We start from the raw sequence: 27,429 nt of genomic DNA on the forward strand, positions 1-27,429 counted from the left end.
GTAGCATTTATCATGTACAAGTGATGCCTGGTAATCGGTAGATCACTCGGTCACTAACTTTCGTCGCATGGGAGTCAAAACTGTAAAAAAAAAGGTACTAGTACCGGGAGACAGTGAACCGAGATCACGGACGATGCAATGCCACGCAGATGACATGACCTGACTAGCCATCGCGCTCTTCTACCAACCCCTCGTTCATGATCCTGATCACAGGGTTTATCAGCAATCAGCCGGAACGTATCACACTCTATCGATGCGAACTCCAGTGCATCTCAGAGGATCCCTCACAGAAGCATTAACAGTAATAGTAAAAGGAGTAGTAATGGATCTGTAGACGAATGTGTCACATCTTAGCACAAGCTGCGTTATGTCTAGTTAATTGACTCACCGGTGAGCCGATCCTGGCTTGTTAAGGGGCGTACATGCAGGTACAGCGGAGAATTTGTTGCCGGAATATTAGCATGGGACTAGTGACATATGCAAATCGAGTCATGAATGCCGCCGCTACAAAAGACGGCGGCTAGGTGATTATGTGAGGGATGGGTTGCCGAAACGTCACTAGGGCATGAGTCGTAAGTACCATGACAGGAGACAGATCAACTGAAGTACAAGAATGTTCGAATACCCGTGGTCGCAGCAATGGCGAACTGTCTGTGTACTCGTAAGTCAAGCCAGACACGACATCTACAGCCGATTTGATTGAAGCCGTATGAAGAAGTACAAGTTGCCCTTTGTATACACCTACCTATATCCCAATCTATCACGTCTCTTATCCTCTTACCTTGGATTAGTTTACCACTGCCAGCAATCGTTGTAGCATCCGAACTTACTACAGGCACATCAACATGCCAAATATATACTACAAGCGACAATTCATGCTAAATTTGTTACTAGAGTTCAACTTGACGATAATGTGCAGACATGGTTGGCAAATACGCTGTCCACACTTCTCGTATTCTCGTTCAAAGATCGACACAGGGGGGGTATTTGCTAGTAGGTGGTTCCTGAGCTAACCCGCCTCGGTGTACTTGGCAATCGTATAAAATTGTTGACAAGATATCGCTACCACTGTATCTAGACATTGCAAAGAATACCGTGAATTACTATAATCACTAAAAAGTCTATATGAAAGTGGCATGTCCGGGAAACAGCTAAAGCGAAAGAATGTATATACTGGCATACAAAGGCTCATAACACATGTTTAGTAGAAGTTGTCCATGTCCGTCCTGATCGTCTCACGTAGCCTCCTTGGAATGAACCTGCTCAAGATGAGTGGAAGCTCCTTTCTTCTCTGTATAATCACTGTCGGCATCGCTGACAAGGAAGCTGTCAACAATGGTAGTGGCAAACTTGCGTGCAGGCACGCGCCTCTCGAAGAGAATGTCGAGTTCTCCGTAAGTTCTTCCCTTGGGCTCGGGTAGGCGGAAAAAGGCCCATACGAAGCACCCGAAAGCAGTCACAGCATAGAAGAAGCCGCTCTTGGCACCCCAGTTCCAGGCACCAGGGTTAAGCATGCGTGGAGTTAGGACATTGCCGATGATGGATCCGATATTGTAAAAGTTCCTGGCAAGAACAACAGTCTTTTGGCGGAGACGAGTAGATGGGATTTCGGCGACAATCGAGTAACACACTGGGCCGACGGTGCAGTTGTATGCAGCGGCAAAGAGCAGAAGCATGGAACCAATTGCCCATTGTGCTCCAATGTTGCCCTTGGGGATGGTGCCAAGTCCGCCAATGACGCACATAAGCACGACCATGACAAAATCACCAACGACGTACAAAGTTCGACGTCCTATCCGTTGAATGAGGGCCCAGGCGGCAAAAACACCCACGGCACCGATTGCGTATTGACCAAGACTCATGGAAAAGGCATCAGCATCGCTGAGACCGGCTTGCTGGAAGAAGTAGGTGCTATACCCTATGAGACTGGCTCCACAGAAAGCCTGGGTAAACCACGCCATGGCAGCAATCTCGGTTCGTCGGAGGTCGGTTCCCTTGAAGCAGTCAAGGTATGAAGTGCCTTCAGATACAGCCATCTCCATGGCATTGGTATGGCGCATCATGGCAATAGTCTCATCGGGATTGAACTCGGGGAGTCTCTCGGGAGATGTCAGGCGCATCAACATCTTCTTTGCCTCATCACAGCGATCCTTGCGCACGAGCCACCATGGTGACTCTGGTGCAAACGAGATGCCAATCATCAGGGGAAGAGGCCAGATCCACTGTAGGGCGTAGGGGATACGGTAGGCCCACTGATCGGGTCTCTCAGCCACGCCCTTGAGCACGCCCGAGGCGAGAAATTGGCCAATGACCCAGCAGAGATTGACGTAGGTGGTGAGAATCGGACGGAGGGGGACAGGCACGACTTCGGCAGCATATGTGCAAGTCAGAGTCTGGAAGACACCCCATGGAATACCGCAAAGGATAAGGCCGCCTAGGAGCATTTCAACGTTGTGTGCGAAGAAGACGATGAAGATGAACATGTTTGTGGCGAACAAGGCTCCAATCATGGTCTTTTTGTATCCGAATCGATCTGCGAGCAGGCCGTTGAGCATCAGGCCCATAAACTCGCCAACATAGGCGCCGTTGGTTAGTCCAGCTTGCCATGCTGCGGTGACCTCGTACTTGCCGTCGGGGAGCGGCTGGCCAAACTTGCGCTTGAAGGCTGGCACTGCCATGAGGTTGGCAATGAGGACCTTGTCGAAGCCCTCCATGATGATGGCTGCAGAGAGTAAAACGGACCAGGCAATGGCCTTGGGGTACAGCTTGATGCCCTGTGCCAGGCTCATCTGCTGCTCGGCCTGGGTTCCTTTGCTGGCATCGTGGAGAACCTGCTTCATGTCTGGGGCAGCAATTGAGAGGCGGCGTGCCTGTTCCGGGTCGGGGCCGACGATGCTGCTGTTGCGGCGAGACATGGCTGTGTGGCCAAAAAGGGGGGTTGGTGATTTCTATTACTGAAGATGCCGGCAAGGAGTCTGGGTCAAAGCCCGGCCTGTTGGGAAGGGTGGAGCTGCCTGTGGAACGGTAATGTCAAGGGTGAAACTGCAAGGTATACTTATACATATGGATTGTGACCCCAGACAACCCGTACCCATGCGCATCCAAAGTCTAAAGTCCGCTCGTGCCAAATTAGCAGCTGGGGAGGATGGAGTGAGACAGAGGATGCGGGGAGCGACGCCACGAGCGAACATGTCGAGGCCATAGTCTTTGCGCGACTCGGCCTGAGGTCATGGCTTTGAGGCTAGGCCGGAGGGGGCCATGGGCGCCGACGCGGGTGCGCCATGTAAGAAGTCGGAGGCTCAATGTTTGGCCAATGGTTTGCGCACTGTCGGACCGAAGCAGAGGCCAAAGGCACGAATAGAGGGCATCACGTGTGGCGACAATGCCCTCGCCAGGTCCTCGCCAGGGAAGTGTGTCGAGTGTGGTGTCGTCGTCGAGGAGCAAAGGGGGAGGTGAGCGAGCGGTGATTGGCGCCATGTCGGGTGCCAGAAATCGATAGCGTGCGTGCACCAGGGCCGAAGCCGCAATCTCCCCGCACTCGCATAATGCCTCGCTTATTCCCTTGGACGGGCGGCCCAGGATAGACGACGGTTGGAGTGGCAGGGGAAACACATGTCGGCGGGGAAGCAGTCTGGGGCAGTAGCATGGGGAGCACGAGGGGATGCGAGGCTATCTGTGGGGTGAAGGTTAGCAGACTGTGGGGTCGAGGCTGCGTCGTTGCGGGGGATGGCGGTGCTGGATGGCGTTCCTGGGCCCCGGGCCGACATGCACCCAATCCAAATCCTGCCGAGAAACATCCCGCCGTCCCGAAAATCATTCCGAGGCATCCCGAGAATCTTCCCGGCCCGGATGTATGTAGTGTAGTGTAGAGTAGTGTACACTATTCCATCCCACGTCCATGCCGTGTGCGGGGTGACGGCCACAACCACCACAACTACTGCTCTTGCTCCTAGTGGTTCCTCCAGGGAAACCTATAAGAAAGGCGCCGGTACCACCGAAAGCCATGACGACGGCATTGTCCTCTGACCAAGTTGTGCCCACCCCCAACACCGCCGCCACAATGACAATCACTCCCCGACCCTGGTGGAAGGACGCCGTCGTCTACCAGATATACCCCGCCTCGTTCAAGGACAGCAACGGCGACGGCATTGGTGACCTCAATGGCATCATCTCAGAACTCGACTACATCCACTCCATTGGCGTCGATGTCATCTGGGTCTGCCCCATGTACGACTCGCCTCAGGTCGACATGGGCTACGACATCCGCAACTACGAGGACGTCTACAGACCATATGGCACCGTCCAGGACATGCAGAGGCTGATTGACGAGACCCATTCGCGGGGCATGAAGATCATCCTGGATCTCGTTATCAACCACACTTCAGACCAGGTATGCTCTAGTCACGTGCTTTGCTATGCCATCGGCCATCCAATGCTCACTGCCCACACTATAGCACCAATGGTTCCAAGAATCACGCTCGTCAAAGGACAACCCAAAGCGTGACTGGTACATTTGGCGTCCCGCCCGCTACGTCGATGGCATACGCAAACCACCCAACAACTGGGTCTCCAACTTCACCGGCAGTGTCTGGGAATGGGACGAGCATACCCAAGAATACTACCTCCATCTTTTCTGTCCGGAGCAGCCCGACCTGAACTGGGAAAATCCAGAGACGCGTAAAGCCATATACGAGTCGGCCATGGAGTTCTGGCTCAAGCGTGGTGTCGACGGCTTCCGCGTTGACACCGTCAACATGTACAGCAAGGGCGACATGCGCGACGCCCCCATCACCGATCCGGGATCAGAGTGGCAGTTTGCCGGCTACCAGTACTGCAACGGCCCGCGAATGGACGAGTTTCTGGGCGAGATGAATCAGATTCTGGAAAAGTACGATGCCATGACAGTCGGCGAGTGCCCACACACACTTGATATCAACAGAGTCCACCAATACGTAAGCGCCAAGGAGAAGCGACTCTCCATGGTGTTTCAATTTGTAAGTGGACTTGGTTTCATTGTAATGACCTAGTGCTCACCCAACCCAGGACGTAGTCGATGTTGGCCAAGGCCCCTACAAATTCCAAACCACGCCCAACAACTGGACACTGCCACAACTCAAGCGCGCAATAGCCCGCACTCAAGATCTGATCCGACCTCCGTCTGACAGCTGGACCACTGCTTTTTTGGAGAACCACGACCAAGCTCGGTCAATTACGCGCTTCACTTCTGACGCCCCGGAGCACCGCGTCGCTGGCGGCAAGATGCTTGCCCTCATGCTGAGCGCCCTGAGCGGCACGCTGTTCATTTACCAGGGCCAGGAAATCGGCATGACAAACTTCCCCGAATCCTGGGACATGAGCGAATACAAAGACGTCGAGTCATCAAATTACTACAAGATGGTTGCCAGGCGCACTAATGACGATGTCGACGCGCTCGCTGCTGCACACAAGTCGCTGCAGCATCTTGCGCGCGACCACGCACGCGTGCCCATGAGCTGGAGTACCGCGCCGTACAATGGCTTCAGCCCGCCGGATGCAAAAGACAAGCCGTGGATGCGGCCGCTAGAAGACGCAGACATTTGCAATGCAAAGGCGCAACAAAACGACAAGACATCTGTGCTGGGTTTCTGGAAACATATGCTGCAGCTGCGCAAGGAGCACAAGGATTTGCTCGTCTTTGGCCAGTACGACGATCTCGATGTTGACAATGAGCAATTTTACATTTTCAGCAAGACATGGCAGGGAAGGCGGGCGCTGTGTATTTGCAACTTCACAGACGAGAGCAAGCAGCTGATTTTGCCAGAGAGCGTGGCGGCGCAGAAAATGCAGCTGCTGGTAAGTAGCCGGCAAGATGAGGGCATTGAGGAGAAGACGCTAGCGCCGTACGAGGGAAGGGTCTATCTTTATGTGTAATGAATGTTATGACGAGAAATTCTGTTAGAGATTGACGGATGAGTTGATATCAACATGGTGGTCATCATCATCATCATTATCATCATTATCATCATCGTCATCATTATCCTCATCGCGTTTGACCATGGTTGTCATTAGAATATAAAATTCTAACAATATATGACATGTACATGTGGACATGTGCATATCTGGTTATTATCCATCACCAAATGTTGCCACCTGCATGGTCAGGCGCCTGGAGATGTTGTTCCAGGTAGCCAGCAAGCCGCTCCTTGCCTCGCCTCGGGGTAGTGCTCCTTGGGCTGCTGGCGCCTGAAGCACTCCATGCCCGTCTGCCATGAGCTCGAGTCCCGCGGCCGTCTTGGACTGTGTGACCTGGTACCAAGGGTCACTTGGCACAACGGGACCAGTGCTGTTACTGGTGTTGTTGTTATTGTTGCTGCCACTGGAGGGACTATGCACATCGAGGGGCAGATTCGGTGAGCTAGCATTACTCAGGACTTCTGGGAACATTGTCTGCAGACGCTCCAGCTTCTCAAGCAAGATGCCACGGCGGGTGTGGTCGAGATGGGGGATGAGCAGGACAAAGTCGAGGATGAAGAGAAAGTCGTCGATGCGCAGTGCTGTCTCGTCAAGCGTGGCGGCGGGCACGTGGATCAGCACATCGGCAATGGTGTCTGTGATTTCAAATAGCTTTTGTGTGATGCTTGTGCCGTGGACCTCAATGTCCTCCCGTGACATGCTCGAAACTAGTTGACGCAGCGTTTGCGAGAGTCGCACGGGGAAGAGGAGCGATAGGCATTCTTTGGGCGAGCGCGAGGAAAGCAGCGTTTGGCTCATGGCGAGGCGCCACACCAAGGTACGCAACCATTCGCGTGTGATGCACAGATCGGCGCGCTGCATCATGGACAACATGGATAGCTCGCGCGCGTCCGCCTCAGGGTCGCCCTCGAGCTCGCGCGACTTGGCTTCGACCCAGGTGCTAGTGACGTTGGCGCCCTGCGAATCCAGCCAGCTGTTGAGGAATTCCGTATCGAGTAGCTTGAATAGCTTGATAATATGACTGAAGCCCTCGTGCACCTGGATAGGCAGCGTGGGGTCGTCTTCGGGCATTGTGTAGAGCGGGGGCAGGATTGCGCGGCGATAGTCGAGGATGGCCAGGAAGCGCTCGTGGATGAAGGCTTGCCAGTACAGCCGCTGTCTCCGAGAGCGCTCTGGGGCAGACAGCTGTGCGGCATTCTCCGGGTTGTCTATCCTCAGCAGCTGGATGATGGTGATTGCGTCGCGCATGTAGAAGAAGGCGGCGTCACTGCCCTGCAGGCTCATCAAGCAGTTGTGGATAAACATGGACTGGACTGCTCGCATGACAGAAAAGTGGCAATGCTTGTGGGAGCGGCGCATGGTGTCGATGGAGTGGTCCATGAGCTTCTCAATCGTCTGTACCACTTCGTCTGTCCTGCGGTCGCCATAGCGGGTGAGATTGAGGGTGCAGCCACCAAAAGCATACACAAAGGAGCAAACATCTGGATCAGTGTCCATGGCCTCAATGTACTGGCGGAGCTCATGTGCGGTGATGACAGGATGCACGGGGTACACGCCCTCGACATAGTCGGGAATGAGGTCGAGAAAAAACGACTTGGTGTACTGCGACGTCAGAGAAGAAACGGGAGATGCTGCTCCGGGTCAGCAGCAGCATTCCGCATTGTTTCTGCAAGCTTCAGGCAAGAAGGAAAAGAGACCTACTGGCTTCGGCTTCGCTGCTCGTGACGGTGGGCGAAATCGGAGTGTATACGGCCTGGTAGGCGGCTTGCCCTGGGTGAGCGGGCAAGATGGGCGTCGCCGTGGCAGGCGACGTGGACGTCTGGGTTCTGAATTCTGAAATGATATGGCCTCTCTTGCCCTGTGATCTCTGCTTGCTAGATGGCGAGTAGATGCATCGCAGTCCGAGGTGGGCGCACTGCTGGCAACGCGTCTGGCCGTTGCAGCGCACCTTTCGTCGCTTGCACGCGTCGCATGCTTTGGAAACTCTTTTCTGCGATGACTGGTCCATGGCAGCGGGTCATGGTGCGTGGTTATAGCTCTGTTCTCCTTGGGCTCCGTCCTTTTTCCTTCTCTCCCTCTCTCTCTCTCTTTTTTTTTCTCTCCAGGACGAACCTCGGAGTCGGAAAGGTCAGAAGATCCGGGGGCGGGATGGGCATAGTGCGGAGAGGCGCTAACGTCGGAGCTCCATCCCAAACTAGCCTGCGTGCATCGTAGGCTCATGCGAGGCACCGAGTCAAGCAGGTCTGAGGGGTTTTGCTGGTGGTGCGGAGACGTTGGATACCTGTACCTGGATCGTGGGCGTGGCCTCGTGCATGTCCAGCCGGCAGCGTGCAGGTCAAGGCGACCCGCGTGCGGGCCAGCCCAGGGATCACATTCGACTGCGCAGTCTTCCATGCAGAGCCTAGAACGTTTTGCATGTGACGGACAGATGCCCCGCTTGTCAGTGTCCATGTAAGTATACTTAGATCTACCATGTACATACTCACTGTAGATCCTGTTTCCCGTCCATGTTGCACGCCCCTCGGAGATTACCCTCATCTACTGGCCGCTAGGACACATGGCACATTCATGCTCGTACTACTCCCAGCTTCTCCCTTCGTGTTAAGGCGTTGTTTAGCCGTTTCAGCTGGCGAGCATTTGTCAACCATGCTCCATCAGTGAACGGCTTGCTTACGTCTATATGCGTATCCAAGTACACACGTCAGACGGCCCCATGCAATTCCCTGCTATTAGCTTTGACTTGCAAAAGGGATGCGTTCAATGCATTGGCGTTGCCATGAGATTGCACATGTACGTATGTCATTCAATGCCCAGTGTCAACATCCATCTATGGGAGAACGGGATATATTGGTCACGTGACACACCAACTAGCTATTCACTGACCACATGCACCATTTGCCGCCGCGGCGGCAAGAGTCTCGTGCGGTGACTTAGACTTCCTTGCTATACGAGGACTTAGAAGCATGTGTATACAAGGCGCTCGGAATTAACTCACCCACATGCATCAATGCCTTTCTCCTCACAGTCATGTCCCTGGTCCAATCAGAGAGCATCTCTCGGAGCACCACCATCGCCGTGCATCTGCCTCGCCTCGGCCTGTTCCTTAGCCTGGATGTATTGGTACTTGAGACGGGCAGCCTTGAGCTCAGCTTCCGCGACATCTAGCTCCGCCTGCAACTTTTGCACAGCCAGAGACTCGCTCGAAGCATCAACCTCGCACGTGGAACCAGCCCGTGGGCCAGGGGAGAGGGAAAAGGCGGGCGCCGAATGGGCAAGGAGAGAGGGGGCGCGGGCAGATGGCACCGAGCTGATGTCATCGTCGTCGTCTTCGTCGGTGAGAACTGGTCGACTGCTGCGGTTGACCATGCGACGGGCGTCGTTGGGTGTGTTACTTGCACGTTGGCGTTTCTTCGCAGCTGGGTCGTGGCGCTGGAAACCACCAGCATCCACTCGGCGGAGACGGGCGGGCTTATCTGTCAAGTTTGAGCATCCATGGCCTTCAGAATCAGTCTTTGGCACTTACGCTTGTGCCGTTTCTTCATGATGCGAGCCTCGTAGACCTCGTGAGCACCACCGCGGCGGCGCTTCGCACCCTTCACTTCATCCGGCTCTACCAACTCTTCAAAATAAGAATCAGTCGAGGAGCTGGACGATGGCTCCACCACCTCCACTTGATTCTTGCGTTCTGGGTGCTCGTACTCGTCCTTAAGCTCTCGGATGTCGTTTAACCGGCACCAAGGATGCTTGGACTCATGCAGAGCGCACTTTGCGTACAGATCCGCTTGAAATGTAGCCAAATCGCCCTTCTTGAGACGCGAAATTGCCATGAGGTCCTTGATGAACTGAACGCCCCAGTTGCGGGGGTCGTCCTCTGTCTCTTCCTTGATGTGGTCACGGCGCTCACAATCCCACGCGCGCATCCGGATGTCCTGCGGGATGATGTCTACAGGGTCCGAGACGCCAAAAGAAGTAGCAAGCGCAGGTAGAAGACATAGCACCAGATCCTTGGTCTCTGGGTTCAAAGTTTCGAACCTGCGCATGATGAGAGTCGGGGTATTTCCAAGTCACTGTGTAGTGTTTCCCCACGTTCAGCACGTAAGGTCTTCAGCCTTTTAGTTGCAGAGTGAGCTACCTACAACGCCAACGTTAGCAAAGCGAAACCATCTCCGACGCTAGAGGCGGGAGAATTGCTTCGAGTCCACAAGGTTTCGGCCTGGGCAGAGAGAAGAATGTGACGACTGATTTTTTCAAGTAAACTTACCGTGAGATGTTGCTGTTAAATATGCTGCGTGGTCCAAGAGGTGAGCAAATTGAAGCCAGTAGTGAAAACAAGATTGTCAAAGCGCATTCACCCTTGAGTGCACCAAAAATGGCAATTCTCTTCTTTCAGTGGATCAGGCGCTGCAAATTCAACGAAAAACGTGGGTGTTACACGAAAAGAGACGACCAGAAGAGTTTAGCGTGACGTATTTATAAGGTTGGGAAGTGAGAGAGGATGGGGGCTAGCAGTCATTCTGGGACTAGCAGCAAATATGAATGCTTTCACCACTATCGTTTGTTGTGAAATTTTGACATGAACGGTGAGGAAGACAAGGAAGCGGGTTCGAGAAGCGCTAGGGAAGTACCATACTAATGTGACCAGCTGGAAAGATTATGTAGAAGAGATCCCCTTGATCTAGTCCTGGCAATAAAAGCGTATCAGAGGGTACTGGTCAAATAAGGTCACTCGAATGGCAGGTTTGTCTTGCTTCGCGCCGTTGTGTAAATCACACGGGGAGCATGTCCCTCTTCGCATGTCAAGCCCAATTGAGCTTTGACAGTGGTAGATTGTTTTTGTAGATTCAAGGCTGCAATGATGTTGAGGCATTCCCTGTGCCAGGAGAGAAGTCAAGAAAACTTGCTCATGATGCCTGAAATGGTGGTGTGAATTGGTCAGCTGCTGTGATGCAAAGTCAAACGCCAAATACTAGTTAGTGACAAACAAGTCTGAATGCTGGAAAGGAGAAGCAAATTCTAAAGCTTGCAGAAGATTGCAACACATGCCCAACATTTGATGAATCGATAAACGCAATGTAGTTTGCCATGATGGCTTGGGCAGAAATATTCGGACATGATAAGGTGACGTCTGATCAAGAGGCAGAAGGTCGACACGGTCCTTGGGCACCGGCATTACTTAATTAAGTAGTACGACTACTTACTAGCGTTTCCTGGTATCCGCTAATCCTTGTCGTATCTCCAACCTCAACCTACCATGTCAACGCGTCGAACCTTGGCCGCAAAGTCATGAGGAATCAATAGCACGATAGAAACAATGGCTGGGAAAAGACAACACTCGCCTTCCCCAGCCTCACTGGAAATCTACTTTTCAGCTCCAATCCATGAGCAGACGTCGTCCTTTACAGCCGCCTTCTCTCCCTCTCTTAGCGCAAGAGCCCTCCAAGCGCTGCCCGAGTTCCGCAGCGCAACACACAGAATCGCGGCATGGCGCAAGCCCTCGCGACAAATCTCACTGATGCCCGCGTCGCACACCCTGTACGATACGGGGCATGACGACGACGGTGAGAAATGGGCTGGAACACGGCTCAGCAATGTACTGCGCGACACATCGACTTGCGGGACCGTGGTAGTTGGGCGCTGGTACGGCGGCCAAAACATTGGCCCTATTCGCTTCACGCATATTGAAACGAGTGCCAAGGAGGCGATTCGCAAAGCCAAAGTCGCAGGCGCTTCGTCGTCTGACAGTGCGCAGCCAGCCTCGAGTTCTGCCAGCCACAAGAAGCAGAAAGTACAAGGAAAAGTACAAGAGGAGGAAGAGCAAGAAGAGGAGACTAGGCGCAAAGAGCTCATTAGTAACTTGCAAGAGAGAGATTACAACATCTTTGCATTGCGCAAGCTGCTGAGCGAGAAAAAGGCAAGGTTGCAAGGCGAGGGGCGGGTGGAGCTGCCAACGCCTCAGAAGCTAATGGATTATGATCGCATGGGTATGGAGGCGTTGGGAAGGGTGGACAAGGCACGGGATGCAACGATTGCCTTTATACTGAAGCAGATTGACAAGATCGAGGACGAGGCGAAGCTTGCAGAGACATTGGATGGGCGTGGTGGGGAGGAAGTGCTCAAGGACGCGGACAAGAACAGGAACAAGCAAGAAGAAGCACTAGCGACGCCTGAATGAAGTGCGTCGTCTTGGGCTGATTACTGTAAAAACAGCCGTGGTATCTCGGTGGTCATGAATGTCACGTGGTATCATCAGCTAGGCAACGCATTCAAGTCGTGTGGGTGCATTCGCAGTCTGCCATGACGAAATAGTTTGGAGGCCTGCCTCCACGACATCATGAGAAGACATGTATACACAAATGGCGCCTTCATTTGATAGCTAAGATGGAGGATTGTCGTTCCAATGCAGCCATGCTGCCCTACAGCGCTACTAGATGGTCCAAGAGCCTATACAGCGGTCTTTGTATCGACGAACACAAGCTTGTGCTTGCATCCTAGATTGCGGTGGCACAGTCGGTGCAGGGAACTATGCCGCATTTATATTACAAGTGTGATGAGTACATGTTGTTTCCAGGCCATGGCAGCAGGACGTCAGCGTCTCACTTGCCATGTAGAGAGCTTCGTAGAAGCAGTTCCAGCACACTGGTACGTTGATCACCCGTCTCGTCCTCGGCCCTCTCTCAATGGCTGATATTCCACCTCCCCTTCTTCAACCGCCTCATAATCATCTTGCGCCCCTTCTTTGTTCGCAGACGGCTCAAAAACCCATGCCTGCGCTTGCGCACCAAATGACTGGGATTGTACGTGTCGCGGGGTCCGCAGCGGATCTGGGTGCTGCCCAGAGCGGGATGTGCCGATATTCTGCCCACAAGGTCTAGTGTTTCCGGACTGGCGAGAGAGGATGAGGTGCCAGGCGGAGCCAAGGTTGACGGTGACGAGTATGTCACTGGCACGAGGGGACGGCGGGGTGAGAGAAGAGATATTTGGCGGGCTTGCAAGGGCGTGGATAAGCTGCAGAGAAGAGAAGAAACAAAAGTCAGCGATGCTGGTTCATGTCGCGATACAAGAGGGTGTGCGCATACTGTTGTGCTGCTGCTACTGCTGCTGTGCCTGATGTGCGTGGTCTGAGAAGCGCACAAGAGCTGGTTGAAACAACCCTCAGGCACCGGAAAGCGTTCATCACGCCTTCTCTCTCTTCTTTTCTTCTGTACAATTGGAAGACTTTGTCGTTGTTCTTTTTGATCCCTCTGCCTCTCTCAGTCCCTCCTTTCTCCCCCAATTGACTTGCGTGTGTGTGTATATGGTTCGTGGGTTGCAGCGCCCCGTTCCCCAGTCCGCAGACCCAAAACTAATAAAACATGGGTCGAGCGTCCGTGCGCAAAAAGTTGCGCCTTTGCCTGCCCATGTACTTAGATGCTCATGCCCAAGACTCTTTTCTGAATGCACTACTCAACCCAAGATTGATATTTGCACCATAACCAACTTGTCTCATTCTTCCATAAGATTTCACAACCATGCTGCTCGAGGCGCCCCCACCCCGCCGCCAGGTATCCAGCGCGCCCGTATCTCTCAGCGCCGCATCCGCCGTGCTAGAAAAGTACCTGCAAAACTCCGAGACACATGCGCACTTGCACCCCGACGCCCTCATCACCCCCGATGGCGTGACATTCAACGCAAAGGGCGGCGCAGTGGGGAATCTGCTCATGCACCATCTGCGTCGTGTAGCTGCGGGCTTGCGCGGCGAGTACCTTGAGCCAGACACGACTCTCGAGGCCCAGGCCGAGGCCCTGGACGCTGCTGCTGCTGATGGCGAGGGCAGCAAAAACACAGGCGTAGAGCAAGAATGGCAAGACGTGGCCACCTACCAGGCAGAGCAAGGCGGCATCGAGATTGGCGATGTGGGTAACAGGACCAACGTCGTGCAAGAGGGTGGGCAGGAACCACCAGTGCAGACCAACGACACCAAGAAAAGGAAGAAGGACCAGGCCCATGGCCAAACCCAACAATCGCCCCCAGATGGACAAGTCGACAAGGATGCCAGGAAGAAGGCTAAGAAGGAGCGAGACCTGCAGAGGAAACGGGACAATGCGGCAAAGGCAAAAAAGTCAGATTAGCCATCTTGCCATGGCACCACAGACCGACCGAGATAAGAGGGCACTGTCACCTTTTGCGCCGTCGCATTGGAGCTACATGCTAGTACTACACTAACGGCCCGCACCCAATCTTGCCTTCACACGCCCGTGGCCTTTTTTGTCCCACATCTCATACTCACATGCACCACCATCACCACCACCTACGAACCCCTATAGCTCCCGATCCGCTGCCTTTACAGCCTTGTCCTCGTCGGCCGCCTTGTCAACCACAATCTTCTTCTCGCCAGTCCACTTCATAGCCTTGAGACGCTCCGTCAGAATGGGGTGCGAGTGGTGGAAGCTCGAGTAGAACCAGTCGGCATCCATGCTCGACAGGTTCTGAATCTGCAACTTGATCAACGATGCGCCTAGCTCACGCGCATAGCCAAGTTTGACAGCAAAAGCATCTGCTTCATATTAGTCCTGATCACACACACAAACACGAAGACGCAAGCGTTTGAGCCACATACCTGCTTCGTACTCCATGCTACGGGTCCAGATGTTGAGGAGAAGCTTGACGACCGAGTCCGTGGGCGACAGAATCTCGTTGAAGAGCATGAAGCCAACAATGGTCGGCTGCTCCCGGTGGAAGCCAAAGTCTGCGTACAGCGACCGGTTGTTGATGAAGACGGAGAAGAGGGCAAAAATGTAGAATAGATGCGCCTGGCTAATAAAGAGAAGTCGTGACGTGTGGTTCATCTTCCAGTGACCCAGCTCGTGTGCTAGTACGGCCTCAACCTCCTTTTCCGTGCTCTTTTCCAGCAATGTGTCGTAGATAACAATCTTCTTCTTGCCAATCCAGGGCAGGCCCGTGAAATAGGCGTTGCTATGAGCGCTGCGCTTGCTGCCGTCAATGACCTGCAGCTCCGAAAGAGGAAAGTTGAGCTTGGAAGCAAGTGCCTCGACTGACTCCTTGAGCTTGCCAGGCTTGAGCGGCTCCAGCTTGTTGAACAGGGGCACAATGAGGATCGGGTAGACGGTCATGCCGGTAATCTGCACAACCAGCATGAACATCCACAGGTAGTAGAAGAAGCCCTGCCCCGTCTTGTTGATGATGGCCAGGAAGGCGCTTCCAATCGGAATACCAAATGCAATAGCGAGCGCCTGGCCCTTGACCATGTCCGTGAGCCAGAGCTTGACCGTCATCTTATTGAAGCCAAACTTTTCTTCCAGGACGAAGCTGTGGTAGTACGAGAAACCGAGACCGGCGATCAAGTCGATCCAGCCGAGCATGTACATGAACAAGAGCGACTGCGATATCTCGCCCGAGAAGCGGGCAGGCGCATAGCGGGCGAGGACAGTGCCGGCGGCAGTCCAGACAAACGGGTAGAGGTTGAAGTAGAGAGAGGCTAGATGCTTGAGCTGGTTGAAGACACCGGAGATGAAGCTGAACTTTGCTTTGGCGCGACCGTATTGCTGCGGCCGTTGTCAGTATCAATATCGCGACCGCGACCGGCGTCATGTCTGGCATCAGTGGGGGAGGGAGGGGAGGCGCACCTGAGACTTGTCAAACGTTTCCTTTTCAATTTCCTTGTCGAGAGCCTTGGGGATAGAAGTGCGTTGGAGAACACGGTACTGGCGGAAGAGAAGCCAGTTTTCGAGGGCAAACTCTGCGAGAGAGAAGCCGACAACCAGGCGCTTCCATGGGAATTGCGGCCGGTCGAGCCAGCGGGCCAGGCGCTGTAGTGTGTGTTAGTGGTGAATGAAAGAGGGGGTAGGTTTAGGAGCAGAGGCAGCAATTGCAGGGCTAGACGTACCTGGAGAAGAGCCTGGATCATGGCAAAGTGAGAGGTTGTTGGGTTTGGTTGTCAGACAACAGAGCACGCGAGATGAGGACAGAAAGCAGTGGTTGCACGTCCGTCAGCGACTAGCGCCAGGGTCCTTGACGTAACCTAGGAAGACTCGTGTTGGCCTTGACACCACGACTACCCCCACCACACATACATACATACATAAATACACTTACAATCAACAAACTCACTCTGACAGCCAAGCAAGGTATTGCCCACCTCTGCTGGCATTACTGGCTGGCCCGCCTACCGCTCGTGTTATTATTACACAGCACGCTTTTGCGCCCGCAACAACGATATTCGTCACTGCACCAAGTACCTCGTTTGCATGTCATCTTGATATATTACGTATATACATGTACAATCGGCCATAAAATCCCCCCTCCCACGCAACCCTCACGACTGGTACTTCCAGTCAAACTCCTTCTTCAGTCTTCCAAATCCAAGCCGAGGCATATACTCAGCCACCTTGTCCGCACCAAAGTCCCATATAGTGTAGTACCTCTGGAGGAGGGTGCCACCAACAAGAGCAAATGAAGGTGAGTCGGAAGGGTCAAACGGTGGCATGCATTCAGCTCCAGGCTCGAGGAATTCATCGCCGCGAATACTGACCACGACATCGTTCTCGGGCGCACCCTCACCAAGGACCAGAGAAATAGCCCAGGATGCGTTCATGGCCTCGCAGGTAAAGCGCTGCTTGCCGTTGAGCAGACTTTCGTAATCCCAGCCGAGGTTGTAGTATAGGGAATTGATCATTTCGTACGGCACGGAAAGGCGACCAGCTCCCGTGTCGAAAACAGCCTGACCCTGGCCGAACGTTGACAGAGTCATATTGACTGACTCGACAGCATTGCCAGAAAATTGCGTCGTGGGCAGTTTGCCAATGTGCGTCTCGACTGTGTGATTTGGGTTGGACGGGTTCTTGGCGACCAGTAGGTGGACAGCCTTCAACGGTGTGCGCCATAGATCATATTCGTTGTTGACCTTCTGCAGAGGAGCATAAACCACCTGGCCATCAACATACTTGTCCTCGTGACTGTCACCGACGCTGAGCACACCGTCCTGAGGGCCCTCGTCTCCTAGGTTCGTGCCATAGTATAGGCCGAATCGGGGTTTGTCTAGCTTGCCATCCCACAGGAGCGTTTCGACCAGCGTCGACGTGTTGGGTTCTGCGATGGTGGAGAAGCCAAGGCCCAGAAACCCGTCTGCAGTGATCCAACGCCATGAACTCTCATTGACTGCAATGAATGACTGATTCCACTTCACTGACCCATCGAGAGCGCTGAAGACGTCGTAGTAAGTTTCGCCCTCAACGTTACCCCCTAAGTAAGGGATCGTGGCGGGAATGCCAATATCGACAGCCGTGGACGATGCCGATGCATTGTAGTATTGTCGTTTATATCGTCCCGTGTTTCCTTCTGGGCACGAGTCTTGTGTACAGTCAGTGCTAACAGTCCAGAGGGTTGATGAGCCGGTATCGAACAGCAACTGGTGTTCTTTCGGGGGCGTGCCGATGTCGAGCTTGACACTGCTATATGTGCCCTTAATGACAACAGGCAGGTCGAAGACGGCTGCCGAGGCAGTGCCTGCAATGGCTAGAAACCTGTTGATGCTTCCCACCATAATGGATGCTGGTGTAAAAAAAAGACGGCGTTATTAGTACCAGGCAATGGAGAAGCTAATAGGAAATAGAATTCCAGGACGTGACAAGTCTACATATACGCAGATGCAGACTGTGTAGGGAGGGCCTCTTGGGACAACGATGCACCTCGTATTATTTATAATACGAACGGTGCGGGTCGGATCTAATCGATTAAAGGGCTAATGTGATGTTATTAATACCCTCAACCCTGCTTAGCATTTTCGTATGGACGGGGAATAATCTCTTGACCCCCACTTTTGCACGCTGTGTAGAGGCGTTGAAACACTCGCAAAGAAACTAAGAGGATTCATTAGTGATGTTAATGGATGGTTTTGTGTACGGTGCTAGGTATGTGAGGGTATATTGAGCTCGGCTCGAGCAATCATATAGGAGTGAATACCACGATTGACTCCGTGTATTCCGAGAGCCAGTTGCACAGTAGATGGAACGGCCCGACGGGCTGCGCTAGAACCGTGAAAAGGATATGATTGCCGGATGGTGGTGACGCGGGACGGAGACGGCAGACAACGAAGGCCCAAGCAACAACACAAGAGGCAGCCGTGGCATGCATGTTTGCACCACACACTACCATGTTGTGGTCGGTTTTGTTCACTCAACTGTGCGGCTGCAGAGTCGAGTACTGTTTAGATAGCAGAAAGGGGCGAACAATGCCATATTAGCATGACCCCTGAGGAGACATGGCCGAACCTTGCCTCTTAGGCCGTGTTGTTAGCGCAGAATTACTCGGAGGCCCATGCCCGCTGATCGGTAGATCACGATACAGCCGCATGTCGCTGGATAGGACGGCATGCACTATGTGTAATGATTGCGACTGAAGAATTGTGGTGTACTGCATATGTATGTATATACACTAGACAAGTACATGCGCAAGTACGTACTAGTAATGTACACTACACAAACAAACAAGGTGGCGGCGCATGACTCATGCACGGCAATGACGTGCATATTTATTGCATGTGAAGGTCGCCACGGCTGCTGCGCCACACGGGGCCAAGGTGGCAACAAGCCTCTCCTTTCCCCAACACCCAACACCCCAACACTATCCATCACATTACATACATATTGCAACATCCCTTGACCTTGACCTCTCCTCCAACATCCCCGCCTCATTCTCACAATCCACCACTTATTCGCTCTCTGAGACTGCACTCATCATGGACGAAGACCTCATCGCCTTTGGCATCGTGATGCTGCTCTTCCTCTCTTTTCCCTTTCTTACCGTCCTCAGCATCACCGGTTGCATTGCATACTCGCGCACAAAGGTCTGGGACAAAGCCCGCAACCAGCGTGCCGTCAGCCTCGAGTCCTCTGAAACCAATCGCCTGGTCGATGACGGCAACAACGACGATGACTCGGACTTTTACGACACCGAGGATGAGGAGGAGCACAAGCAGCGTCAAGCTGAAGACGAGGCCGACAAGCACATCACCTTTGGCCAAAAGTTTCGCAAGGAGTTCAGGAAGGTCTGGACAGGCAAGGGAAAGAACGACGTCTTGAAGCAGAAGGAGAGAGAGGAGAGGAGGAAGTTGGCCAAGGCGGTGGCGAGGGAGTTGGATCGCCGCGAGAGGAGGATGGCCAGAAGGGCTGCCACCAAGGTGCACTCCTCTGAGCATCTCCCAGCCTACACCAAGGCCTAGTCTGGCTACGTCTAGTCTAAACTCTGCTATGGTGTTGTATCGTACAACATGCGCAAAGTGGACGAATTTCTCTTGGCTATAAATTGATACCCGTTCTTCTTTTTGGATGTTCATCAAAACCTGCGTGCTTCATTCATCCTTGCTACTACACGCTGAACATGAAGACTGCATGTGCCGTCAAGTGCTAGAGCATTTCGACCTGAATGTCCTACTCAAAACTCATGATAGCCACGGTCCTTGCGTTTGCAAATCCAACTGAATTTGATTTTGAGGCAAACCTTCTTTAGCCCTGACCCTGCTCCCTACCCCTGCTCCTACCCCTGCTCTTATTTCTGCTCCTGTCATCGTTCAACAACATGATAGACTCCTTGTACGACACTTGTGATTGCTGCGAGACAATGTATACGTTAAGGTTACCCTAACGACACTATTCCTCACACCATTCCATGAGGTCTAAATATCTAGTGAGAATAAAGCTCAAGCTAGTGGGCATGTTGGATGCATATGTCAAGATTGAATGTACTTTGTTCTTTTCCTGAGTTACCGTTTCACTGACACAAATGGTCTTTTCCACAGAAAGAAATAGTAGCATTGCGTGGAGTATGACGTGTATGACGATGCTACAATATTGAAGGTAGAGAAGAGTTCTTAATCATGTATGTGCCTTACTTTTATCCCGTTTTAATTATCATTCTCATGATATTTGTTGCTCATCAGTAGCTGCCGACGTGAATCTGAGGAAGGTGAATCGTAACAATTGTTCCACGTTTCCAACCCGATCGATATCCGTTCCCCTGAGAACGATAGCGTCCAGCTTACCGATTTATCGCCCATGACATCAAGATCAAACACTACGGATCGAGCCGCATATATCGAACTCTACTCCCGCTGAAGGCCTCAAGACCGGAATTACTATAGCCTAAGGGGCTAGGAAAGGACCTCGTGGACTTTATGCCAAGTCGCAGCTCATTAGTGGGACGGGCAAAATTCTCACAGACATGGGTTTCCTGGAATGTACTTCGTGTCAAGGTCAAGGGATGTTCGAGGAAGAAGGCAAGCGGAAGTAGCAGTAGATACAGTCTGTAGAAACCCGGGGTAAATGGCCTGGTTAGCTTGCCGGCTTTCCCGTGGAACCCGCCTCGACAACACACGGGGCCGGGTAGCGCGATCGGGACAAAGGTGAACATCGCAACCGGCCGAGTCCTGAGAATGATTGAAATTGCAATGCTCATCACGTGGGGTTGAGCGGGCGGACCAACATGTTTACTAGCGCAGCCGAGACACGATAGGTTGTCGGCGGATGCCCAAAGCTGCCGAGTACTAATAGTTGTACTTACATCGTCTGTAACGGCGAATAGCTGCTGTCGGATATACAACCGCATCACTGCGACAGAGGCGCATCTCTACATTCACGGCACGGACGTGACGAACAGGTCCGCGGCGTTGGCGTCGTCCAGCATGCGCTCACTCTGCGTCGTGCTCTTTCCCACCCTAACTCCACGTGCCTTGGTTGAGGTAATTCAAGGGCCATGCTTTTCAAGAATTCGCCAGACTATGGAAGCAAGGGAACCGAGTATGCCGTACTTACTACCTTGCCCCTTGTGCCTTCATACCTTGGCTTCGCATGCGCCAAGATAATATTGTGGCATACTTTCAAGATCTTGTGGATGCATCGCCAATTCTCCTTATCCTGTACAACTTTCCTGCTCTTGTCTCAGGTCTCGGCACCTGCTTGGAATGATAGAGTTGCTCGGTTAGTATAAAAACATTGTAGCAGTTGAACTCACGTGCGACGGTCTAGCCAAGGTTGGCAGGATAAGCGCAAATTTGAAACAAAATCCAAGTCTACTGCTCTAGCAGGTCAAAGTAACTGGCTGATTCCTGCACTGAGCGTCAGTGGCATCGGGATAATTGCTGGTGTGGCAAACAAAGCGAGTCGTCAGAAAAAGCATCAGAGGCATAAAGAACCCTAGCAGTCCTGTCTTACATACATATCAATAATCTCTACCAGTCGGGGAAACACCCTGAAGGGTCAGCCCAAGAGATCAAGCTTTGTATCGCCGAATAGGAGTTCGCCAAGGGCGAAATCAACGGCACTGAGTCTGTTGTTGCAAACAAGAGGGTTTACTCCCAAAGCAGCGTCGACTGCAGGAACTTGTGTCCGTCATATACCAACACAGGGAAGAAGAAGAAGAAGAAGAAGAAGGAGGAGGAGGAGGAGTAGTGTAGAGATCAGGTGTTGGGCTTGAATGGGCTGGAAACATTGCTGTAATCATCTAGGACAGCACCAGACCTATACTTATCGTTGTTCTTCAAGACATTCGTTGTTGTTTAACAGTATCCACTTTGCGTTCCGAAACCCACTGTGATGCGTTTTAATTGATTTACGGTGACTCTGATGTCGTTCCAGGTCACTCTGAGGCCAAAGTCGTCGTCTGAGGCAGACCAAGACTGAGATAGTCGTATGAATATGCGATTTCGTGTTTCGCCTAGAGTAAAGCGAGCTGTGAGCACCCAAATGACCGGCTAGTAGGCCGCAGATGCTTAACTAATGCAAAGAATCTAGAGCTGAGCATAGTGCCTCGTCGTTAGCCTAAACCCTGCTTGGTATATCATGCGCCCTGACCTACCTAGACTCGGACACGACTAAATCATCCGAACTCAGCTAACTTGATGCGGTAGGGCCTAAACTTGGGGTAGTAATAATGCTTCAGCAAAAGAGCGTAGGTGGGGCCCCCACTTAATTGATTGTTTCCGGTTCCGTAACTAGCCAACAGTACATCTTGGTTTGAGCAAGGTGCCAGGCTTTACACTTTTCTTTTGCATTTCGACTTGTGTCGGGTCTTGCTTTTTTCTAGAAGCCTCGTTAGCAACCTCGCCACTTTTCTCAATAGACTCAAACTCTCTTCACCCTGCTCCAGATGTCTCTTCCGTTGTGTTCACTCCAGTAGTATTTTCGACATCACAAAACTGCTCATACTCGTCGTCCTTGCTTCTTGGTCCGATGCTGACAACGGCTAGGGAAGACCGGATGGATATGCAGGCGATCGAGAATATGTATGTCAGATCGAGATTTTATATGTCCCGTTAATCTCGCAAACTCCGATGGAGAAACAAAGGCGCCGCCTGCTTTGCATTTCTTAGGCCTAGAAAAAATTAGTATAACGGGTAAGACTAGCGAGTGTCTTGGCTAATCTGAGGTAGCCCTGTATATTAGATTAGGCAAACCCTGGAGGGTAATGCAAGATACTGCGTTGAGGGCGAGTAAAAATGAGTTGATATAGGATTGATCCCACGTTGCAACACGACGGGTTGTGGGGCTACAAAACACTAACGGTTATGAACTAGGGCCTCAAGTCGCCGACGCCTGTGCCTCGCCCGGAAGGTCAACCGAATTCTGACGACCCACTGTCAGGCCGTCCCCTCCTCCGGTACAATAGTTACCTATCATCGTCTGGTTTCGCTCATTCGCTACCGGTCCTGCATCATCCTACGCAAGTGCCGGCAACCAGGTCTCCCTGCAACTCAGCCCCGGGACCCTGTTATACCAAACTCACCCTGGCAACATGTAGATACATATTGTCGCGATACCATAGTTCCCCCGCATTGTCGCCGTTACCCACTATAATGTATGTCAATCGTTGAACCGCGAAGCAGCCTTTCTCCTTTGTGAATATAAGTCCATATCCTACCAGTACTATTTCGATTGTACAACTAAATGTCTACTTGTATTTTTCTAGTCTCACAGTCTTTGTGACGAAAGAACAATCATGTATCCTTCCCAGCAAAGTCCCACCACTCCTCGTCCTCGCCAACAGGCTGGCTTGGCTTGCGATGAATGTCGTAGACGAAAGCTTCGCTGCGACCGAGAGCAGCCGCAGTGCGGATTGTGTCGAGACTCTGGCGTTGTGTGCAATCGAACAACAACTAAACAGCCTCGCGGTCCAAAAAAAGGTCATCTGCGAGCGTTACAGTTGCGTATAAGTAAGTGTGTTCATTCATTCCTATTTCCGGATGCTGACAAGCCTACTACTACTAGTGGCGCTAGAACGGCGTCTGGGCGATCAGACTCTGGGCGATCAGACCCTGGGCGAACATACTGAAGACGACCTTCAAGCTCTTCAAGATACAAACATGCCCTACCCGTCATCGATAGAGCCGCCGACTAATGAATGGCTCGCTCTTGATGTCTTCAACGAAGTGCAAGAGAGCTCAGCCAACAGCTCATCCGACAGTTCCGCAATCGAGTACTTCCCAATACCTGCGCCATTAATTGAAAATCCCACTATGGGACAAATCTCGGATGTCATCAAACATGACCTGTTCGTGTCCCAACCATTACGTGATAGTATTACACGACTAACTTTCGGCCGAATGACTAGTGACCATCTTTACTTTGATCGAGCGCATAACTTTTGTCCAATTCTTAACAAGCGACACTACTTCGACAGAGCGAGGCAAACCAGCATGGACAACAATGTGACGGCATTCTCTGGTCTACGGTATACAATGTGGACAGTAGCCGCGTCGACCTCGAGCCAGTTTCAGCATGTTCAAGACGAACTGTATGCAAACGCAAGAAGAATCCTGGATAGCCTCGAGATGGATCCATCAATGGATGACTACATTCGGGTGGAGCATCTTCAAGCATGTACACTGCTTTTTATCTACGAGTTAATGCATGTCAACTATAGACAAGGATGGATGAGTGCGGGCAAGCTTTTTCGGTCCGCGATACTGCAAAAGCTTCACACGGTTGATGGGCGTGACGAGCTTTCTGTCAATTCATCGCTAACAGCAACTGAAATCGAGGAACGAAGAAGAACTTTTTGGATGCTCTTTGTGATTGATTGCTTTGTCAGTCTCATGGACCAGCTCCCGCTGACCTTCAACCAGCATATAGTGGGTGCTACCCTGTTCTTCACAAAACCCAAGAGTGTAATCATGGACCTAACCAAGTAACTAGATATTAACACGACTGCCAATGCCCGAAGCAAATTTCCAGAACAACGACCCAATCGTCATGCCGTTACCATCACAAGCTCGGCCCGATGACGAACCCCAAGCACCGTCCAGTTTTACCGAGTCCATCCGACAGGCCATCCTATGTAACCAAAGCTTATCCCACTACCAACGTAGCATAGTTGAGCAAGAAGCCCAAGGTGCATCTAGTCTCGACTTTTGGACGCGCCACCAACGCCTCGAAACCAGCATCGCTATGAACTTGGAGCGTCTGTCGCTACAAGACCATTGCGCAAATCTGCACCTCGACTCCCTGCCGCTCCTCACACACATGACGACCCAAGCAGCCATCATAACAATGTACAAGACGATGCAAACATCCCTGACCCAGTCCGAAATAAACACACACCAAGACGCTATTGGGAAGCTAACTCATATGGTCCTTCCCGCCGCCCAACGAATGACTGCTCTCTCCAAGGAGTTGTCGGAACTGAGCTTTTTCCAGGTACTACATATTCCTCACCCATTTAGTGTTTTAATATTTTGTGGGATCGGCATCTAGAACCAGTAGCTAACAAGTGTCTCAGGTCCATCCATTCATCCCAATCCTCCTCTATCATTGCATCGACTTCCTGTGCTCCCACTCATATCTTGACCCCGTCTTTGAACTACAAACTGCACTTTATAGTGCGCTACGGGGGCTGGAAAACATGAGTAAGATTGCAAATGACTGTCTGGTCCGTCTGGAAATGACCTTCCCTTCGGTTTTGAGCAAACTGGGAAACTTACACTTTTTAATTGTATGACCTTCTTTGCTTAGATGCACACATAGGCCATAATTAGGCTAGTGGCTTCTTTATTCGTGGAGGGATTGTTGCTTCCATCAAGCGTTGCATTTGTCTGATATCCTAGCGTTGCATTGGAGAGGATTTTACTGTATATCACATGTATTGAGCAATCACTATGAGTAAGAAATGAATGAATGATAAGCACAGGTATGCTATGAAATACTAGACAGGATACTTCCGAATTCTCCTTGCACAATCACTGGCGCGATGTAAGACGGTCCTCCTACTCGCCGAGAAACGTGGGAGCCTCCACTTTACAATGTGTACAAGAAATCTGACCTCTGATCCCCCATCTCCACCAACTCCCTCTCGCTCTTCCCCTCAATCCAGTGATCCCTACGCCCTTGTCTCCTCTTCTTATTTTCCCAAGATAATAAGAAACGCGTAACGATGCTCCCGAATAAGAGCCACAGCGTAAGGTAGGCTAGCACTACACCGTGGCCAAGAAAGTACCTCGGTTTATCTTTGCTGCGGTATATGTTCGATGATACGACACCATTAATGTTGCCCCATCCAATTACAAAACCAAGAGTGACGCCCCGTTTGTACACGCCTTCGACGTTATTAGCGCACCAGGAAATTGTGTTTGCGATTGTGGCTGGCGAGTGTTAGCATGAGTCTGCTTGTACCCTAAGTTTTACGCACGATAAATGCCAATGGCGCCTAAAAAGGTACCTGCATACTGTACATGTGGATTTCCAGATGCAATTAGCATGGCGAATCCTACAATGCCAAAAATGGATATAAATATGTTGCAGTAGCCTCGCTGTTGAGTACGGTCTGCAATATACCCGACTAACACTGTTACCATGGCAGCAACTGCGTATGGAGGCACGGAGAGCAGGTTGGCTGTTGTAGACTTGTAGCCCAAGCCTGCAATGATAGATGGTAAGAACAGACTGAATGCGTACAGTGAGCCGTCAGCTCCCATGTAAATGACAGCAAAGGCCAGTGTTTTCCAATCTTTGACCGATTGCCAGAAATACTTCGCCTGGAATTCTTCATAGCTCGACGACGCCTGCTGGTCGGCACGGAGGCGTCGTAGGACGCGGGCTCGATCGTCGGGACTGAGGAATGTGGCTTCGGCTGGAAAATCATGGACCATCCAGTATGAAGCCACCCCTACCAAGATTGTGGCAAGGCCTTCAAGTATCTTTGTCCAGTTAGTGTACTCCGACCATGAACATTGTGTCATTACTGCTTTGCCTTACAAATATCCATGCCCAACCGGGTTTCCCCCCAACACCATCCATCTGAGCAATGCCTGCAGCTAGAAGCCCCCCAAAGCTGCCAGCAAGCGCTGCTGCTGAGAAGAACACGGCAGCACGTACGCCGAACTCTGAACGCCTATACCAACAGCTAAGGTAGTAGTTAACGCCAGGGAATAGTCCGGCTTCCGCTACACCCAGCCACCATCGCTATGCACCGTCAGCAGAGCTCAGAGTATCGATCTACTAGCACTACGACGCCACCTACAGCTGTCATAAGCCCTGCATAGTTGTGAACCAGTCCCATACAAGTCATGCATAAGCCCCACCAAAGCATGATGATAGGCAAAAACACACTTGGCCTCATTTTCTTCAGTAGAACATTAGTAAGTGGCTCGAATACCGAATAGCTGACAAAGAAAATGGTGAGACTGTTATTGTATTGGCTGTCAGTCATGCCTAGATCCTGCTGTAGGCCGTCGACTTTTGCATTGCCAATATTTGTGCGATCGAGAAAAGAGATCAGGTACAGAAAGGAGAGCCAGGGGATGAGATGCAGGTCGATTTTTCGAATTAGCTTCTTGTCCTGAGAAAAGGTTAAATGTTTGCGGTAGAGGATGAGAATATATTAGGGAGGGACTGTACGTGAATAGCGCGCTCCTCTTCATTAAGGCCAGCATCTGGATTCGGAAGATTCTCAATAGTATGGACATGTTTGGTGGACTCGATATGCGCCTCACTACTTCCTTTTTCCATCGGTATCTCGCTTGTATGTTCAGCTGCAGAAGCCATTATACCAACTGGTTGTGTTGTGCTATGCCGTGTGACCAAATGAACAATGCGCTTACGCCGAAATGAACTTGTGTCGAAACTTCAAGGGAGTATTTGCTTCCCGAAACAAGGAATGGAATACTTTGTACCTGGGCTTTTGCTTGCGCCCAACTGCGAAAACAGTCATTCTTAAGCACATCACTGTGCATGTTGACCCCATCCAAGCGTCGGGAATGAGCTGGGGTGTCATCGTTCCATGGATATCTGGCCACGTCTAGCGTCTGGTCCCCTCACTCGGCCGTCTTTCATCCTATGACGCTGATAAGAATTAACCGCTGTGGGGTTTTGAAAGGGACAAGACCCCACCAGGGCTAGCCAGTGACGTGACGATCTCTTACTACCGCACCGTTCCGATGCCATAGGTTGTTCTTAACCCCCTCCCTGTCACGTACTCGAGACAATGTCCACACAT

General features: G+C 51.8%; 13 protein-coding genes across 13 annotated transcripts; 6 read left to right on the forward strand and 7 right to left on the reverse strand.

The window, feature by feature from the left end:
• Positions 1-1,235: 1,235 nt before the first annotated feature.
• Positions 1,236-2,915, reverse strand: COCMIDRAFT_98010 (uncharacterized protein; the record flags this gene model as incomplete). Its single annotated transcript, XM_007690760.1, has 1 exon — positions 1,236-2,915. One exon carries the CDS (start codon positions 2,913-2,915, stop codon positions 1,236-1,238), a length of 1,680 nt encoding a protein of 559 aa, XP_007688950.1.
• A 1,145-nt stretch (positions 2,916-4,060) lies between these two features.
• COCMIDRAFT_97903 (glycoside hydrolase family 13 protein) lies at positions 4,061-5,910 on the forward strand (the record flags this gene model as incomplete). The annotated part of the gene is made up of 3 exons (XM_007690761.1): positions 4,061-4,390; positions 4,455-4,994; positions 5,044-5,910. The coding sequence occupies 3 exons, from the start codon at positions 4,061-4,063 to the stop codon at positions 5,908-5,910; spliced, it is 1,737 nt and encodes a 578-aa protein (XP_007688951.1).
• Positions 5,911-6,105: 195 nt separating this feature from the next.
• COCMIDRAFT_6149 (uncharacterized protein) lies at positions 6,106-8,108 on the reverse strand (the record flags this gene model as incomplete). Its single annotated transcript, XM_007690726.1, has 3 exons — positions 6,106-7,583; positions 7,654-7,826; positions 8,065-8,108. 3 exons carry the CDS (start codon positions 8,106-8,108, stop codon positions 6,106-6,108), a joined length of 1,695 nt encoding a protein of 564 aa, XP_007688916.1.
• Positions 8,109-8,994: 886 nt separating this feature from the next.
• COCMIDRAFT_37632 (uncharacterized protein) lies at positions 8,995-9,992 on the reverse strand (the record flags this gene model as incomplete). Its single annotated transcript, XM_007690748.1, has 2 exons — positions 8,995-9,425; positions 9,476-9,992. The coding sequence occupies 2 exons, from the start codon at positions 9,990-9,992 to the stop codon at positions 8,995-8,997; spliced, it is 948 nt and encodes a 315-aa protein (XP_007688938.1).
• Positions 9,993-11,263: 1,271 nt separating this feature from the next.
• Positions 11,264-12,124, forward strand: COCMIDRAFT_97994 (uncharacterized protein; the record flags this gene model as incomplete). The annotated part of the gene is made up of 2 exons (XM_007690762.1): positions 11,264-11,693; positions 11,739-12,124. 2 exons carry the CDS (start codon positions 11,264-11,266, stop codon positions 12,122-12,124), a joined length of 816 nt encoding a protein of 271 aa, XP_007688952.1.
• Positions 12,125-12,626: 502 nt separating this feature from the next.
• Positions 12,627-13,126, reverse strand: COCMIDRAFT_97949 (uncharacterized protein; the record flags this gene model as incomplete). The annotated part of the gene is made up of 2 exons (XM_007690763.1): positions 12,627-12,957; positions 13,029-13,126. 2 exons carry the CDS (start codon positions 13,124-13,126, stop codon positions 12,627-12,629), a joined length of 429 nt encoding a protein of 142 aa, XP_007688953.1.
• Positions 13,127-13,460: 334 nt separating this feature from the next.
• On the forward strand, positions 13,461-14,060 carry COCMIDRAFT_97907 (uncharacterized protein; the record flags this gene model as incomplete). Its single annotated transcript, XM_007690764.1, has 1 exon — positions 13,461-14,060. One exon carries the CDS (start codon positions 13,461-13,463, stop codon positions 14,058-14,060), a length of 600 nt encoding a protein of 199 aa, XP_007688954.1.
• Positions 14,061-14,249: 189 nt separating this feature from the next.
• On the reverse strand, positions 14,250-15,856 carry COCMIDRAFT_27157 (uncharacterized protein; the record flags this gene model as incomplete). The annotated part of the gene is made up of 4 exons (XM_007690738.1): positions 14,250-14,485; positions 14,549-15,494; positions 15,576-15,758; positions 15,836-15,856. The coding sequence occupies 4 exons, from the start codon at positions 15,854-15,856 to the stop codon at positions 14,250-14,252; spliced, it is 1,386 nt and encodes a 461-aa protein (XP_007688928.1).
• Positions 15,857-16,264: 408 nt separating this feature from the next.
• On the reverse strand, positions 16,265-17,491 carry COCMIDRAFT_97955 (uncharacterized protein; the record flags this gene model as incomplete). The annotated part of the gene is made up of 1 exon (XM_007690765.1): positions 16,265-17,491. One exon carries the CDS (start codon positions 17,489-17,491, stop codon positions 16,265-16,267), a length of 1,227 nt encoding a protein of 408 aa, XP_007688955.1.
• Positions 17,492-18,685: 1,194 nt separating this feature from the next.
• COCMIDRAFT_97981 (uncharacterized protein) lies at positions 18,686-19,168 on the forward strand (the record flags this gene model as incomplete). The annotated part of the gene is made up of 1 exon (XM_007690766.1): positions 18,686-19,168. One exon carries the CDS (start codon positions 18,686-18,688, stop codon positions 19,166-19,168), a length of 483 nt encoding a protein of 160 aa, XP_007688956.1.
• Positions 19,169-20,166: 998 nt separating this feature from the next.
• Positions 20,167-21,392, forward strand: COCMIDRAFT_37638 (uncharacterized protein; the record flags this gene model as incomplete). Its single annotated transcript, XM_007690749.1, has 5 exons — positions 20,167-20,231; positions 20,332-20,403; positions 20,720-20,879; positions 21,029-21,034; positions 21,237-21,392. 5 exons carry the CDS (start codon positions 20,167-20,169, stop codon positions 21,390-21,392), a joined length of 459 nt encoding a protein of 152 aa, XP_007688939.1.
• Positions 21,393-22,938: 1,546 nt separating this feature from the next.
• Positions 22,939-24,936, forward strand: COCMIDRAFT_97965 (uncharacterized protein; the record flags this gene model as incomplete). Its single annotated transcript, XM_007690767.1, has 5 exons — positions 22,939-23,152; positions 23,208-23,490; positions 23,551-24,070; positions 24,135-24,635; positions 24,718-24,936. 5 exons carry the CDS (start codon positions 22,939-22,941, stop codon positions 24,934-24,936), a joined length of 1,737 nt encoding a protein of 578 aa, XP_007688957.1.
• A 296-nt stretch (positions 24,937-25,232) lies between these two features.
• Positions 25,233-26,978, reverse strand: COCMIDRAFT_6157 (uncharacterized protein; the record flags this gene model as incomplete). Its single annotated transcript, XM_007690727.1, has 5 exons — positions 25,233-25,576; positions 25,624-26,131; positions 26,190-26,396; positions 26,455-26,772; positions 26,832-26,978. The coding sequence occupies 5 exons, from the start codon at positions 26,976-26,978 to the stop codon at positions 25,233-25,235; spliced, it is 1,524 nt and encodes a 507-aa protein (XP_007688917.1).
• Between the last annotated feature and the right edge of the window lie 451 nt (positions 26,979-27,429).

The sequence above is a fragment of the Bipolaris oryzae genome, assembly GCF_000523455.1.
Source record: "Bipolaris oryzae ATCC 44560 unplaced genomic scaffold scaffold_84, whole genome shotgun sequence".
NCBI classification, from domain to species: Eukaryota; Fungi; Ascomycota; class Dothideomycetes; order Pleosporales; family Pleosporaceae; genus Bipolaris; species Bipolaris oryzae.